This window comes from Acanthochromis polyacanthus, chromosome 13 (genome assembly GCF_021347895.1).
Source record: "Acanthochromis polyacanthus isolate Apoly-LR-REF ecotype Palm Island chromosome 13, KAUST_Apoly_ChrSc, whole genome shotgun sequence".
Taxonomy (NCBI): Eukaryota; Metazoa; Chordata; class Actinopteri; family Pomacentridae; genus Acanthochromis; species Acanthochromis polyacanthus.
This window is the reverse complement of record NC_067125.1, coordinates 10,367,959-10,385,195: the sequence shown is the minus strand read 5'-3', so window position 1 is coordinate 10,385,195 and position 17,237 is coordinate 10,367,959. Positions and strand designations below refer to the sequence as shown.

Genomic DNA, 17,237 nt, shown 5'->3' with positions numbered 1-17,237 from the left:
TGAGCCCCTCAAGTTCAGGGGCTTGTAGGTTGATTAAAATGAAGTGGATGCCACATGGGTTAGACACACAAAAAACATAGCAGGACAGAAGAGTAAATAAAGCCTCTATATGTGTGTTGAATCAAATATTAAATGATCTACAGGAGAATAAACATCTGATACAGGAACAGAGTACCTGAGAGCCTCACTGCATTATTTCCATTATGTTTGGAACTTTCACCTGGTGCCTGAAATTGGGTTTTCGTTATATAAATGAAGATTTTCCACAATAAATTGATGGAAATTGGTGCATTAAAATTTAACTAGTATGCAGGAGTTTTTTGTGCTCCCCCTTAAATGACATTGGTGCCCACGCTGTCAGGTAAATAGAGGGGAGCAAAAAGTGACCCCAAGTTCCCTTCTTGTTCACATGTTTTTCTGTAACATCACATTATTTTTCATTCAACAACACCCCATTCTGGGAAATGTCTTTGTACAAACAAAATGTAAACGCTGAAATTTTCAATAAAAATGTGTCTCCATATATATATGCCATGCTTTTAACCTCATAAATGAACTAAACTCTGGTAGAAATCAACCCACAGCGGTGCAGTTTGAGAGTCTTAGAGTGGAACCAAAAAGAGTCCGTTCTTCTCCAACAAACCAAAGCCAGCTGCTTCTTACACGCAGAGGGGGAGAGAAACGCTCCAACTTTCCGTTGCGTAAAACTACAGGAGAAGAATGTGCTTTTTCTTCTCTCAACATGTGCTGCAGTCATTAACTGTGGCCGATTCCCAAAACTCAGAAAAAGAAACTGTGATTTTGATGTAGTGCATTGAGAGTCAACCTCGCTGTAGGAACAGCTGAGCAGCTGGACTGTACAGGATGTAACCGAGCTCAATGGAGGGATACGCTAACGGCAAGCGGGCTGCTAATGGAGAGACAGTAAAAAGGGCGTATCCTTCACCATCAGGTTTTTATAGCAGCAGTGAAAGCCTCACACCTCGGCTCCCATCATCTTGTGAGACGCTTGCAGACAGGTCTGAAGTGGCCTAATGGCTTGATTGGAGACAAAATAGACCTCACTGCCTTGAAACAAAAATAGTCCCTGAAAACACAGACCCATCAATGCCACCATTAGCTCCAGTATTGCATTATTTCAGCCCATCTGCTATCATTAAACTCGACTGTCAATACAAGAACATTGTAGGAAAACAGTGAGGTCAAACATGGCCTCCAGTCAGTGACATTTCCTGAACAGGTCTAAAACTGAAATGGAAAGATCAATACAGAGTGGAAGAAATCCTTGGCCTGTAGCCTCCCGGTACCTGCCAGAGAAACTCAATTTGTGATTCACACAGACGCATAAATCTCTCTCACATTTTATTTCATGAAAAAGAACATGCATAGCACTCTGTCATTAGGATACAGCACACGTCCTTGCGATGAAGAAGTGTTAAAAATGACTGACGCTTTTCATATCGTGGAGTTTTATGTCAAGTACACTTTACAATGCAGGCCATTACTCAGCAGGGCTCCATTAGACTGTCTTCTCTAATTCCTCTGATAATCTGCTCGTCTAGTCAGGCAGCCATCACATTTAGGTGAAAGCTTTATTCACCAACTCATCAGGCGCCACACAAAGTCCTTGTAACAAAGGAGAGCGATTGGCAGCATCAGCTATTCAACGCAGGGCCTCAAGTCACAGGATACTCATTCTTTTAGAAATATGGTGGACTTTAATTTTTCTAGAAGAAGGGATGAAATAATTTTAGCCATGGCAGCATGCTTAAATACATCTTGCCTTCTCTGAAAAACTGTAGCCTTTCATTGTGTGTTTGCTGTGACAGCAGGAATCAAATGTTAATATTTAATCAGTAATGAGCCTACTGAGCTTCACCATATATATTTATGACATCGTTTTCACACAAATTCAGTTTAACATCGTTATAATTCATGACTTTTGTCTGTACATGACCTCAGTCACACCTCAGCAAGACTCTGAGAAACACCCCAAAACCAATCCCCCACACAGACGTCAAGCTGAAAAAGTCACAAACCGTCCTGGTCCTCATTAGAGCACCTTGGCAGCAGTCAGTTACCTACAGACGGAGTGTAGTGCCTTAAGCAAGTCCAATGCAGCGTCTCCACCTCTGGATTCAGGAATAAATGTATCTGTCCTTGTACTCAGGAGCCAGCTCTGGAAATGTTCTTGGCAAATTTAGTCCTTGAGTGTCTAAGCACTCACCTGCGCCACCTGCTGGGCCTGCCTCCTCTGGTTGTAGGCGTTGTACACATCCAGGAACATGTCCCTGCAGGGTATACGGGCCTTCAGCTTGGAGCAGATGAGGAAGGAGCCGGCCATCTTGCGGTGGAGGGAGTACGACTCCTCGGGTGGAGGGGTGAGGCGGTGGTGCAGCATGATGGGGATGAGGCTGTGGATGCGCTGGGTGGTGCTCTGGGTGCCGAAGTCGAAGGGCTCGGCGGACGCAAAGGCTTCACCGAGGATCATCACCGCCTCCACGTGGGCGTCCTGGAAGGCCTGGTGGAGAGCAGGGAGAGACGGTACAGTGAGTGTCTGAGTGAAACACTTTCATTGCAAATCAACAACTGAGCGAATATTTCAACATCAAGGCAACTAGCTGGAAAGTACAAAAATGTATTGTGGGCCTAAACGATACAAAAGGACTTCAAGTTGCATTTCTGAGTGTGTACACTTTGAGGCAGCCTGAGGAAATGTGCACACTGAGATCATCAGAACATGAACATCTCAGAGCACGTCAAATGGGGAGGTCAGCCACACCTCCCTCCTCCATTCGCTTTCATTTACAACCAGAAATGTTGAGTATATGACAGCCAATAACAAAATAACAAGTAGTTGTCAACTTGAGCCATGTCACCTTCACTTGACCTGCCTGTCCTTGTGTCTGTTAGATTCTGTGTGTCTGTTTCTATATTCTGTCTGATCAGAGCAGCTTGTGGACACCGACACACAAAGAAACAGCAGCGGAAGAGCCGTAGAATAAGTAGCAGAGACTCTATGCACATTGAATTTGTAATAAATTGTGTTTGTTTCCCAGGAATAGATGGGATTCCAGCTCCAATATCTGTGTATTTTCCTTGAGTCTAAGTCACACCTCCTTTAATAATGATTAAAGGATGTCGTATGCAGAAAACACAGACGTTTGGAAAGTGCATTTTGCCTTGTTTGGTCAAAATTGAACCACCCACAACAGCACTCATATAAAAGTATAACTCTTTTCCATTTGAAACAAAACCAAATTTATTTGAAATTATAATCATCAAAGCTCCTTCACATGAATTCTGTTGCCCACCCGATTTTAGAGAGATCCATTTATGAAAATAAACAGGACTGAAGTGTTGAAGTACCTGAACGAATGTGTGTTCTTTCGCAAACACACACACACACGTATACATATACATATACACACTACCGTACAAAAGTTTAGGGTCACCCAGACATTTCCATGTTTTCCATGAAAACTCACACTTTTATTCATGTGCTAGCATAACAGCACAAGGGTTTTCTAGTCATCAATGAGCCTTTCAGCACCATTAGCTAACACAATGTAGCATTAGAACACAGGAGTGATGGTTTCTGGAGATGTTCCTCTGTACCCCTGTGGAGATATTTCATTAAAAAAATCACCTGTTTCCAGCTAAAATATCAATTTACCACATTAACCATGCCTATACTGGATATATCATCCATTTAATGTTATCTTCATTGAAAGAAAACTGCTCTTATTTCAAAAATAAGGACATTTCTAAGTGACCCCAAACATTTGAACAGCAATATATATACGTGTGTGTATATATATATATATATATATATATATATATATAGATATAGATATAGATATAGTTGTAATAGAAGAAGAATGGGGTCATAACATGGAGAGAAACAGCATCAAGCACAAGCAACACAAAATGAATGCCGAAGACAGAAAGGACAAGGGAGGATAAACCACATCAAAAATACATGAGTACAGCAGCAGTGACTAAAATACCTTACCTTGGTCTCAAAGCCTGTGAGGAATTTCAAGTCCTTTGATTTGGAAAGAACGGTGGCTCGATCTCCCACAGAAGCTGCATGAACCACCTGAACACACACACAGACGTACATGTAGGTGATGGTGTGAGAATTTTTCCTCTACGGTTGCAGAATTTAGCATAAGACTCTGATGTTTAATTATTGACATGACCCTTGTTGCATAAATCATGTTGTGAGGTTGACTGGTGGACGTTTTATAATTTTAGACTCGTCATACCTGTATATAGTCGTCTGTGAATGACTCTGGGTAGCCTCGGCACGCTCCGAAGTCCAACAAAATAACCTGAGAGACACGATCAGAGTGTTATGAATCTGCTGCATGTGATGAACATCTTTCGGTGTTAAGACAGTTCCTTTACAACTTCAACATCTGATTCCCCCCACCTTGTTGGTGTCTGAGTTGTAAAAGAAGTTGGCCCAGTTTGGATCTGTCTGCATGAACCTGAACTCAAAGAGCTCCCTGAGACACAGCTGGAGGATGTTGAAACAGATCTAGAGTGGAGAGAGGAGACTTGTGTTTACCACAGTGTTGTTATTTATCCATGTTACATCTCCATGCTATTTACCTTTGGAACTACGCCTCAGCATATATCCTATTTCACACCTTCTTCTATTCAGTGTGACTGTCTCATGGTAATATGTCCCACTACGCTGCCACACTCACACCGTGTCTAAAGATGCTGCATTGCTGTACGTCAGATGGGAAAATCTCTACGCATATTTCCACGGTGCCACAGCATCAATTTCACACTGTATTTAGTGCCTGCTGAATAATTTACAGGCAAATAAACTTGTTTTTCTGAATGTTATATGCATCAGTCACGCACTTATCATATTATGGCATATAGAGTGTGACAAGGTACAAGTACAGTTTATTCAGCTGAGCTTCTGATTACCAAGAGGTGGTGAATACAACCCCAAACCCATATATTCATTTTAAGAAATAGTGAAGGAGAGATGAAACAAAGAAAAAACACATCCCCTTACATAAACCCAGTATGGGAGCAGAGCTGTCTGATCTGCCCCTTATACTTGTCAGAGGGTTTCATCTATAATTGGTTCACACAATTACACTTCCATGCCGTCATGGACCTCTAATTGGAAATCTTTCTGCCAGATATTGTCCTGTGTATAATTTCCACCATAACCATTCTGTAAAAGTTGCTGACCTTTACTTCACTTTGCACATGAACAGTTATTTCTCCATTGTTTCCTGATGTGCTGTAGCTTTAGTGAAGGGAAAACCCAGCTGAGCATCCCCACTACAACAAGACGACATGGTCATCAGTATCCCCCGCCACATGTGATGTCTATGAGTCTATATCCAAAATAGTGATAAAGGGCCATAACTCTGTTAAATATTATTGCACAGGTCTCATTTTCGAACTTGATCAAGGTGTCCATGGTGTGAAGCTACACACTAAATTTCGTAATCCTAGCTGTAATAGTTTCCGAGAAAAGCTGTCCCCTTTATCTCGGACGGACGGAGGCCAAACCTATATCCCCCTTTTCCACTTCGTGGAGGCGGGGGATAATAATAACATCCCCTCTTCAAGAACGTTCTGATATATTCCTGCAGAGTTCAAACACAAGTGGCTAGAGGGTTCACCGATTCCTCTTGTTCCGTCTCCACTCACAGGTCGATAAATAAAAATCCATGACAGATGGGATCCGTGTGCCTGTTGAATCGAACCATACCTGGTTCCTCGTCTCCTGGTCCAGGTCTACACAGCGGTCCAAAGGGACTCCCTGCACCAGCTCCATGGCCAGCACTCTGCGTGCCGACAGCTCATCGATCACCTCAGGGACTTGGAAATACTCATCTTCCTCCAGCAGTGACCTGGAGGCCAAACACATATGGAAGAAGAAAAACAACGTCTTTACTACATGTAGATCTGCACAATTCAGCAACAAACACGCACAACAAAAAGGCAGTTAAAATCATCTAGACACTATGACTGGTCATTTACGTGAGAACAAACTACATATAACACCTAGTAATACTAAGCTGCATCTGCTGAATGCATATTCTGTGCAGAATAATCTCACTGTGACACATAAGCTCCTGCAGTGGTATACTGTACATTTCCAAAATATTCTGATCAATAAAAATGAATTAGAAAAACTGAAAACAGTTCAAAAGTTCTACTCAGACAGAGAAGAAGTTATTTCTTTTTTTTAAATTTATGATTTTTATTAGAAGGGTTTACAACATTACAAATGATTTTTAGTCATCTTTATCATTGCCCTCTCTTTTTTTCCCATAACAAAAACTAAAACAAACAAATCAATAAAGTTGAAGTGGGATCTTATGGCCATCTCTTTTTCTCACAAGAAATACATACATGAGTAGGAAATACAGTGTTACTGCTATGCAAGAAAGGTGACAGTTTCAGTCATATAAAGTCATACAGAGAAGAAGTTAAAACATACATTAACATATCAAAGTAGTAGATAAGAATTTTAATGTAAAGGAAATATAGAATGAAAATATATATATTTATAGAATTTTAAAACATCAGGGGTCAGATGAGGCCGATGCTGTAGTAAGTGTGTAATATATGACGCATGTAGCAGCAGCTGTTCACTGAAACCACTACCCAATTACAGACTAACCCTACTGTAACTTAAAAGGTGACTTGACGTGGTTTGCATTTTATGCAGTTAAACGGTGTAGTGGCAAACCACTGAACCTCAGTGGAGGAAGTGTTTCGGCTCAGAAACAGTCACAGAAACCTACCTGAACTTCTTGGCACACTCTGCCTCCCTCTTATAGTCACACTCCCATTCCAGCTCCCTTTGAAGGACCTCTAAGCTGTTGTCTGCAAAAAGACCTGTAGAAAAACATACAGTGCAAAACTCAGCAGGGAAAAGCAAAGAAAACACACGGACCATGTCATCTTCAAACACAGCAGCGCTAATTTACAGCATTCATGTTGGTCTGTAATGAGCATGAAAGGAAGAAAATCAGGTCATGCACTGAAGGTAATTGGGTACGCTGGTGGTCAGGAGGTTTAGGAGGCAAACATCACCACAGCTTCCCCGCCAGGTCTTTTCCTGTCTCAGCTGTCAGCTATCAAAATAAAGGCTTGAAATACACGAAGTCCAGGTGCTCACCCAAACAAGAGGAATATTTAGATGACCTGTTTTTCCCCCCCACTTAATTTAGACTAAGACATTATTAATCTCTGGAGGGAAATTCTGCAAAAATTATGGAAGTAGTTCCTGAAAATATTCTCTGCATCTAAAAGTTACTCTGATGACTACATCCACTGTTTGTCAGTAGTTTTAAATACAGCGTGCCGTATCTTTGAGAGAGAGAGAGGTCATCTGTGCTTCAGATTTTACTTCACTTTCAGCATGTTTCTGCATTCTGTGTGGGAAACTCTCAAATGAGCACTTGACTGACAACCAAATACCAGTGTATGAGCATAAAGTACAGCACATAATTGGATATTTTTGGCTTGAATCCTGCCACTCAGCAGAAAGCATCAGTGAGACAGATCTGACTTGCACCTATAGCACCACCCCATGGTGTAAAGAGGATAGTGGTTAAAATACGGAATGGAACACACAACGGGGGCAGTCACAGTAAAGTACAATCATTTAGACACAAACTCCAACATAACACTTTGAAGCCGTTACCTTCAGGCAGGGCCACGCTCATTTTCAGGACTGACATTAGGTTGTTTATGTCGCTGTGAATGCTCTCTGCCACACCGGGGTACTGGAACAAAAATGGAAATTACAGACAGGCAAATCAATGCAGACAGTGAGACAGAGGTTGTGAGGGAGACCGACCTAAATGTGTGAGAATAACATCCTACCTGGATCTTCATGGCAATTTCTCTACCATCTTTTAACATCCCATAATGCACTTGGCCGATGGAAGCAGCAGCAAACGGTTTGTCCTCAAAGGCCGACAGCTTCTCTCGCCAGCCTGGCCCCAACTCCTCCTCCAGAACTTTCTACAACATCAGAAACAGACATTAAAAAAAAACTAACACTATATTGTACAAAATGACAAAATGTCAGGAACAGTTTATGCTTACATCCATCTGCCATGAGGGCATGAAGTCTGCGCTCTGCCGGACCCTTTCAAAGATCTTCTGCAGCTGTGGGTTGATGAAGGAGTTGTCTGAAAAGAAAAAAAATGGAGTATTCAGAAAAGCATTTTCCACCGCCTTGAAATCATCTGACTGCGAGGACATCTGAATAACAGCGGTGGAAGCATTGATACAGGGTGTACCTTGTATGCTGATGGCTTGGCCTATCTTCAGTGCAGCTCCACGAACCTTACACAGTGTGTTGACTATTCTCTCAGCATTAGCCTCTGACAAGAAAGCAGAGTCTAGCAGGGTGCCCATGTCTATAAAACACACCACACACGCACACATAGCGGCATCAGCAGAGATACTAGGAGCAACATATTAGAAGCACAAAACCATAAGATAAGTAATTTATCTTAGCAATTACTTTTCTAAGTGCTGCATGTAAATAACTGAGCCCTAAACTGGGCCAATTGTAGGTAGCAGAGCATAAAAACTGGGGCAGTGGTACATCATTAAACACTGTTCATTTAACACACATTAAAGCCTGTTTAAATTCTTGTTAGCAAGTTGGATTTAAAGTCCATCCGGTGCCTTGCAGGTGCTGACACATTAGAAACTTGTCAGGGCTGACAAGTTGTCCATCTGTCTGCTGGATCTGTCAAGTGTGCTGGACCAAAGGCTGCTTCACAGGATGCAAAGGCAGAACCAGAGAGGACAAGTGAGAAGAGAATATCTTTACCTCCTTTCTGTTTGCCTCCCAGTGACTGTTTTGCAACTTCTGCAATGGCTCCGATTCCCAGTCCTACTGCCAGTCCTGCACGAAGGAGACAAAAGGCACAAGCAGTTTTAAATTTAGTGCCACTTAACAGACGCTTGAGGAAACCAGTGATTTGACACAGATGCTGTTGCTATTTGAAGGCTGATATCACACATTTAAGTGTGGTATCTTGTATGAAATGTTTAAGTGTTTTCACCCTCTGGCACTTGAAAGCAGGTTCAAAAAGCTCCTCAGAGATGTCAGGAAAGTGCAAAAGCATTTCCTTTTCATTGCCACCATGTTCAGCTTTTTGTCAACAGTTGGCAATGACAATATACAATACATTTACATTTTAAACACACTGCAAGGATATTTAGAGTACAGTGAATAGAAAAGGACCCATTAGAGATGTGCTTTAACATACTTTCTGATAAGTGTACATTACCTGCTTTGTAAGGGTAGATCTTAAGACTTATGGTTAGCTATGAGGTGCTAATTATCCGGAAACATTTTGAATGTATAATTATTTGCAAAATCCAGCATAAAGGCTACAACTAAAGGTGTTCATCCATTTGTTGCATCGGGTTCTGATTTATCTTCTGATATTCTAAGGCACAGCAATGTTGGAATACAGATCAAACACTGTATTTAAAATGCTTTGATAAAGGGATATTATTTCTATGATATGTATATATATATGCTGCTAACCTGAGCAGGTATTAACTTCTGGTGAGAACAGGAGTGGAGATTTTGTATGCTCTGGGAGAATCTAGAGTGTTTGACAAACATCTCCAAAACAACTGTGGTCTGTTCTAACAATAATCAGCAGTATTATGGGCTGTATTTGAGCACCATGTCCTTTTATGATTGACAGGTCTTAAGAGAGGTTCCTTGTGACCGAAGCTTCAACTTGACTTGTTAATAAATAACTGCAGTATTTCTGTAAGTTGGATGTCTGGGGGATTTGATTCCCTGCAGCACAAAGGAGACCAAACAAATGGTATGGGTGCTGCCTTCTTCTGATCTACCACCGTGGTCAGATGTATCTCAGGGGGAAATGAGTCAGTCCACAAGGATGAAGCCCAGAAATTCACGGTGTAGTGTTCAGTTAACAACCTGATGCTGAACACGGGATAAGCAGCCACACAAAATCCTAAGCCAATACAACCAGTTCTGCTGCTGCCGCTATAACCACAAAGAAAACAAGGTATCGACTGTATGAAGATACAGGTTTCCTTTTCAACATCAAGTTACATTATCATTCTCCAACTCAAGACGGTGCAACAAAATTACCTATGCAATACTGTTAATCCCAAAAGACAAATTATTTAAAGGATAAATAACCACCACTGTTGGCCTGAAATCACGAGTTAAACCTGAAGCTACCTCACTAACCTGAAATCCTGCTTTGTAGCAGAGGCTTCCCAATGCCACTGCAGTTGTTAAAAAGGTGCAACTACATTTCCCTGAGATTGCTCAGGAAAAACAGTGTTGAAGAAACACTGCTGGTGGCTTACTGGAGCTACTCAGCTGAGATCATAACAGTATGTCAGTGTGGTATGCTGATTGTCCAGCAGCAGACAGAAGAGCTCTTCAGAGGATTATCCACACCACACAGAGGAACATCGACTGCCCTCTGTCCTCTACATGTCCAGCTCCCGGTACCTCAGCAGAGACACAATTCTTCTAAAGGACTCTGCACATCCTGGTCACCACCTGTTTCAACTGTCGTCCTCTGGCTGACACTAAGGGGCTGTTACACTCAGGCCACCATCAGACAGTTTCTTTCCCGAGGCCATTCATACGCTGGATCCTGACAAGCAGTGGATGACGCCTGGTACACAATCTTTTGACCTTGTGCAACAGTTGTATTTATTCATAATGTAACAATTACAATGCAGAAACCAACATTTCTGTATGCTGGTGCAAAATTACACTAATTCTAGTTTTAAATTTGACCACAGATTATTTACTCTGTCTATTTGAGGTTGCTTTTGATGTGCGTCTCTAAATGCATAAATCAGGAGTGGCACTCATTATTCGTGTGAAATTCTGAACAGTAAGATGACAGTAAAGGCTGTCTATTCTAATTAGTCCTATCTGTGCTTCTACTTCTGTGTTTCATAAGTTTGTTGTACAATGTCATACTTTTCCTACTGTGCCTGAAGCCATGTGGCAACCAAAAGAGAACTGAAAAGGCTTTCATCTTTGATTCTGGCATATGAACAATGTGGAATGGGAAAAACAGAAAACAAAGAAAAAAAACACACAAACAAAAAAACATTACTCTTACCCCCGAAATTAGCCAGCCGGCTGATTCTTGTGGCAGGCACTATCCTTTCTTTGGCACGCTCACTCAGCTGAAGGAAGTCAGCAAATGAAGAAAAATAATTATTACATGTAATTAATATGTTTTGCAATTCTTTTATTTTTTTTTAAATTCTCTCCTAGCGGCTCAGACCACTTACCTCAGGTGAGTACCACAATGACTGAATTGTTCTGTTTAGAATTGTCTACATTTCTGTATAAATACGATGTAAAACATGCTCAAACTGTCCAACTGTTCTTAGGAGTAGATATGGAGACCCCCATTAAACACACTGACAAAATGATCCAATGATACATATCTGTTAGTGACACAGGTTTATGAACTTTAAGGACAAGCAGTTAATTTGAGGATGAAATTAGCGATGGGTGTTTTCAGTCAGTCAACTTTGAGTTTGTGTTCTGTTTTATTTAGAACAGTAAAAGAACAGCATCAAAGTCTGATCTTCACAACACACATTTGCAGACGTTCAACAAGACACAAAAAATGGAGTTCTGAGGACCTCAGAAAAGATTGAGCTGGACAAACGTTACAAAACCAGCTCCACAGAGATTAGATTCCACCAAACCAGTTTACAAATTCAGGAAACTAAAGAGCACTGTTACTGTCCATGGAGCAGTCAACCAACAAAAAGCTCTCAAAGAGCGAGGTGTGTAATAGTCTGTAAGGAACTTCTGAGCACCTAACAGTTTCTCTCAGACTAGTTAATATTAATGTTGATGAGTCCACCATCAGTAAAACACTGGAACACATGGTGTGCAAGGCAGGGCTACAAAGTGAGAAAGCCACTGCTGTACAAAGACACTGCTGCCTGTCAGCCGTTTGCTACAGATTAAGGGGCCAGAAAACCTTTTGGAAATGTTTATGGATGGATAAGCTATTAATTTAGATGAGAAAAGTTTTGTTAAGAGAAAGGAAAACACTGCTTTCAAGCATAAGAACTTTATCCCTTCTGAGAAACATGGAGGTTGTATTGTCATGGTTTGGACCTGTTTTAATTCATCTGGGCCAGGACAGCTTGGGACAAAGATATTTTGAGCCATTCCAGTGAACTCAAAAGGCAAATGTCAGGACACCTGTTTGTGAACTGAATCTGAAGAGGCAGTGGGCCATGTGGAAAGACAATAACCCTAAGCACACACAGGTCGTTTTACCATAGCAGCGTTAAAGAAGCATAAAGTAAGTGTTTTGAAATGACCAATCCACAGTCCTGACTGTAATCCAACAGAAATGCTGAGGAAGAGCCTGATGTTAGCCGTTTATGTGAGAAAACTGACCAGCATCCTGGAACTGAAGATGTTATGTACAGAGGAATGGAGTAAAAATCCTACAAGTTGACGTGCAGAACCCATAAACGGTCACACACTGCTGCAACAGGGGACCACAAAAGATACTGAAAGCAGAGGTGTACATACTTTACCACGCACATACATGCAACACTGGATTATTTTCCTTAATAATTAATTTATCACGTATAACGTTGTTTCATTTGTCTGATGGGGTTCTCTATCTACTTTTAGGACTCATATTTATGCATAAATACAGAATATTCAAAATGATTCACAAACGTACGTAATACTGTCAGCAAAAGAGACAAAAATGAAACTCTAAAACAAAGACACCATTACCTTACTGACATAATTTACACCATTTCAAATTAAGTCTATGGGTCAATAGGAGTCTGTGACAATTATGTATTTCTGGATATGTAAAATTACTACTATAGAAAAGCTTGCTGAACCAATTACTATACATACTGCTTTCACCCAAAACGTGCAACACGCTGTATACAGAATTAATCTTTCCTGAAACTAGCTTTGCGGATTGAATCCTTCAACCGACCTTCTGTTTAGTAGGTTTAGTCAGGGCCTGCTTTGCCTCTCTGGCCTTCTTGATGTCCTCTGGCGTGAGTCTGGCCACCACTGAGTTGTGGGCAGATCTGGTCTGATAGTAGAACCAGTGGAGGCCGTGGGCGGTGTGGAGGAAACGAGTGCTCTGTCCCGGCCAGCCTGCCCCTCCTGGTGCTGTCCCTGGACTAGGATGTGCTCCTAACACAGAGAGAGGTAATGATTCATTGAGTCTAAATGGTAAAAACTCTGAAGCTATGATTCTTTTTAAAAGTTTCCATATTGTGCCAGTTTGCAGCCAATTAATCAGAAAGAACCATGTTAGACAATGTACAGCTGTCAATCACAGTTTGAGCTGGATGACTATTGGCTATTTAGGTGTTACACAGCAGTGAGGTCAAATTCTTACTGGCTTGTAAAGCTGGAAGACTAACTAGTTGTAGGAAGGCAGCAGTACATATTTCATATCTCAATGGTTTGTATTTCACACCTCAAAGTTTCTAATAAACACAAAACACAAAGAAGAGGGAGTTTCACCACATGGGACTTAAACATCTAATCACACTGTGTGTAACCATGACAATGACAGAAAAATCTACTGTACCATTTAAATACAATGGAAGACATGTGCTTTACTCTTACTCACTCTGGTTACAACAGAAAAGTGTCCATGCACTTAAATAAATGTTATATTCAAAGAACTTCCAAGTAAAAATTAGATAAATCCTCTTTTACCATGTTCACACATTATGCTCTCTTGCGAAACTTAAAGACCTTCTAAAGGGTTCTTTGAAAATGTACAGCCTTTTTGAATTGTAGATTTTAAACTTAAAGCTGAGATAGGAAGCTTTTTTTTTTCAAAAAAATCATAATAATCTTTCAGCATAATATAATTCAGGTGATCTGAGGGGGAAATAGATTTTTGTACCTCCTCTTGACTTATCTTTCAGACTTTACAAAATGTATCCTGAGACAGAAGTTATCAGCTAGTCAAGGCTTTCACCCAGATCAGAGGAGAGCGTATAAAAAGCAACAAAGTGTGATGAGAGTAGGACATGATGCCCCAATGTGTAAATGACTTCCACTCAGGATTGTGGGGTGTGAAACCTGTGTAATGAGGTTTTTTTTTTTTTTGCATGTTGGAAGTGTATGCATATGGCTATTCTAATCTGGTGGGCAGGGGGAGAGAGGGGAGAGGGAGGAGCTGCTATTTCACATACTGGTGTCATTTTTTTTTTTTTTTGCCTTTACCCAGTGCCTTTTTCCCAATACATCTGTAATAGAATAGCCTTCATTGTCACTGTACACAAATGACCTCTTCATCTAATAACTGTTTGTTTTGGATTCAATTATTGAGGTAAATTTTCATGACATCCTTGAAAATGTGAACACCACCAAAAATTCACAACAGCATTAAACTTTTAGATAAAAACTGTCTATAAAGCAAGATTTAAATAGGGTGTCATGTTCAAGTTTGCCTGGACAATGCCTGTGTGCATCTCTGCTGAAGGCCCAGCTTCTCCCTGTCTTTGCTCCACACCTTCAGAGGGAAACTCTGACCCCACACTCCATTTGGCTACTTCATCGGGGTCCATATTCTCCCAGCCCTCCGCGTCCGGAAACACATCTTCCTTTATTGACTGTTGGTACAGAAACACACACAGCAGAGTTGGATGGGTCAATTTGTCAGGCGATAATTCTTTGTGTGTACAACTTGGTATGTGTTATGTTTACCGTCAGCTCATTTCAGCTCACCTGACTGCTGCCGCCCATAAGCGTGCCGATCAGTCCTTCCACCACATCTTGAGCAGCTTTGACTCCAGCTCCCAGGGTGGAGTTGCAGGCCATTAATCGGAGCTGTTCTCCCTGCGTGGCGACCAGAGCAGAACCCACTTTACCAGCCCCTCGCATCACCTGCAGGACTTCTGACAGCATCACTACACACAGGGGAGGAAAGGAGTCAATTGTCAGGCGTAAGAAGAAGGTGTTAGGTCTGCACCATATATTGTTTCAGCGTCAACCCTGCAATGTAACGAGAGCAAATGAACTCAGCCACATCATGCTATGGCTTTCTTTCCTGTTTAAGACAAAAAGAAAACTCACGCAGCTCTCATTTTCCATGAATAATCTACAGAAGAAGTTTAACATATCCTACTCTGATTTAATGGTTCTGGGATGCACTGTTGTTTAAAAGTTTGTTTACAAGATGTGACGTTTGCAAACCACAACAAAAGGAGCGATGAACAGGAGTGAAATGCTAAAAGGGAGATTTGCTTTCAAAAAGAAACACAATCTCTGTGTCAACTCTGCCAACAGTGTCTTGTAATTGTTTCACTCCACAAAGAAACACGACTTGTTTGACAACTTAATGCAGTACCTGTAGCTCTGTATGACAAGCGCAAAGCTAGATGTGAATGTCATCCAGAGCAAAAAACATTTCTGACGACAGCATTACGCCATATGAGAACAGTCCTCAACAGCTTGTAAAAAATATGTTTTAAGAGGTATGTATTATTTTGTATGCAGACTTAATCACTCTAATATGATAATACTTTTAAAATAGAGTTATAAAAGCCATCTTGAGAAAATTCCTGTATTTTTTCCATCTTGCAAGATAAAGTCACAAGAAAACAAACGTGGCTGTGACAGTTTTTCACAATATCGTGCAGCCCCAGAAGGTATGAGTGACAAGAAATGAAAATGTCAGTGGCAAACACGCCCACCAAACTCCCTGACCAAAATGACCAATGTGTGCTATTCAATATATCAATTACGTTTTTAGCATAGTCACAGATTCATGAAAAGTCCCTTGGGATAAAAATCTATGGTGGTCTTCACCCTGTTACATAGTTAACCTTGAATGTATGTAGCTTCTCGTGTTTCAGGACATGTGCCATTGACACGTGTAGCCCTGTAACAATGAGCTAAAGCCCCTAGCAATAATAATGTACAAGGAATAAACAGAGTTAAAGACAACAGTTACATGTCTCAGGTGTTTCAACAAGCTAATTAGTTAGCTCCGTGTTGTGTAATTTAACGACAGTGGCTGCCGTAAGATGCTTCAAATTACAAGCTACCTACGTTCATATACTTAAACACACGGTTCAGAGTTCTACACAAAACACGCCTGACTGATGGAAACACTCTGCCGTTAACAAATGAATTAACTCACTTTTGCTAAAGCTTCGTTATCCTGAGTTTTCTCGATGACTCTCCTCCTCTTCCAATACTGTCCAGCTGTACGGTGTCTTTTGCAACACCCGGAAGCTTAAACTTGACTGACAGGAGCAAGAACCAATCACAATGATAAGTAGGTAGAGCCCAAATGTCAGAGGAGGAGGGGTCTGTTCCTTTGACCAATGGCTGTACAGAACACCAGATGACGGACGGCTAAAGCAGGTCAAGCTGTCCAATCATAGTCATCATAAGGCGGAGCTAAGATGACAGCATCCAGTGGATTTTAAAGGGGTGTCATCGTTGTGAACGATGCCTCCAAGCACGTGTAGTAAGGTACCGTTACCAAACTAGAGATGGGAGGTACTGAATAGGTTTGTTTATTATTTTCAATGTCACAACTCATCTTCAATTCAGTGGTTTTGTTCTACATGTTTGATTAAAAAAGTTTTATATGTGTCTGTCTGATCATTACCTGCCATTGTTATCATATCAGTAGAAATGTATGTATGACAGAGTGAAAGAAATGTATAGAAAAGTGTATGAGTATGTATTTTAACAATGTACGAGCTGTAATGAATGATGGTGCCCTGAGCAACTGAAGCTGCCCTGAAAACTCATTTTGTCAAGGTGACATTGAGAGTTCCTTAGGGTCAAAGCTATGTCAGACTACAGGCTTGCCACCCCACACAGTTAATAGTGAAGCCCAGCTCTGTGCATGTATACACAGAATAAGGATTCTCGCAGAACCACGCACAACAATTTCTGTTCAGTCTTTGTTTCCATTTAGATTAGATATATTTTAACAGCACAATGACCCATCATTCAACCACAAAAAACCAAGCGACCAGACAATGTTTATACTGATTTTGTAGCAACTGAGAATTTCATATTATTGTCAGTGAAAAATGTGTAGAAAGCATACAAAGGTATCTTCTAAAATCTAAAAACAGAATCTGTACATATTCTTTTTTTTTAGCTAAAGCCTATGTACTGACTCTTAAACACATCAGGGATGAAGCCTACT

At 40.9% G+C, this 17,237-nt stretch overlaps 1 protein-coding gene across 1 annotated transcript; it reads right to left on the bottom strand.

Moving 5' to 3' along the window:
- Window positions 1–1,349: 1,349 nt before the first annotated feature.
- On the bottom strand, window positions 1,350–16,322 carry coq8b (coenzyme Q8B). Its single transcript, XM_022196637.2, has 16 exons — window positions 16,209–16,322; window positions 14,792–14,973; window positions 14,577–14,676; window positions 13,032–13,237; window positions 11,157–11,223; window positions 8,846–8,920; window positions 8,304–8,423; window positions 8,107–8,192; window positions 7,882–8,022; window positions 7,700–7,781; window positions 6,795–6,888; window positions 5,753–5,894; window positions 4,439–4,546; window positions 4,272–4,337; window positions 4,016–4,102; window positions 1,350–2,521 (listed from the first exon to the last, which is right to left on the bottom strand). Coding segments are annotated over exons 1-16 (1,863 nt in total). The 5' UTR covers window positions 16,210–16,322; the 3' UTR covers window positions 1,350–2,215.
- Between the last annotated feature and the right edge of the window lie 915 nt (window positions 16,323–17,237).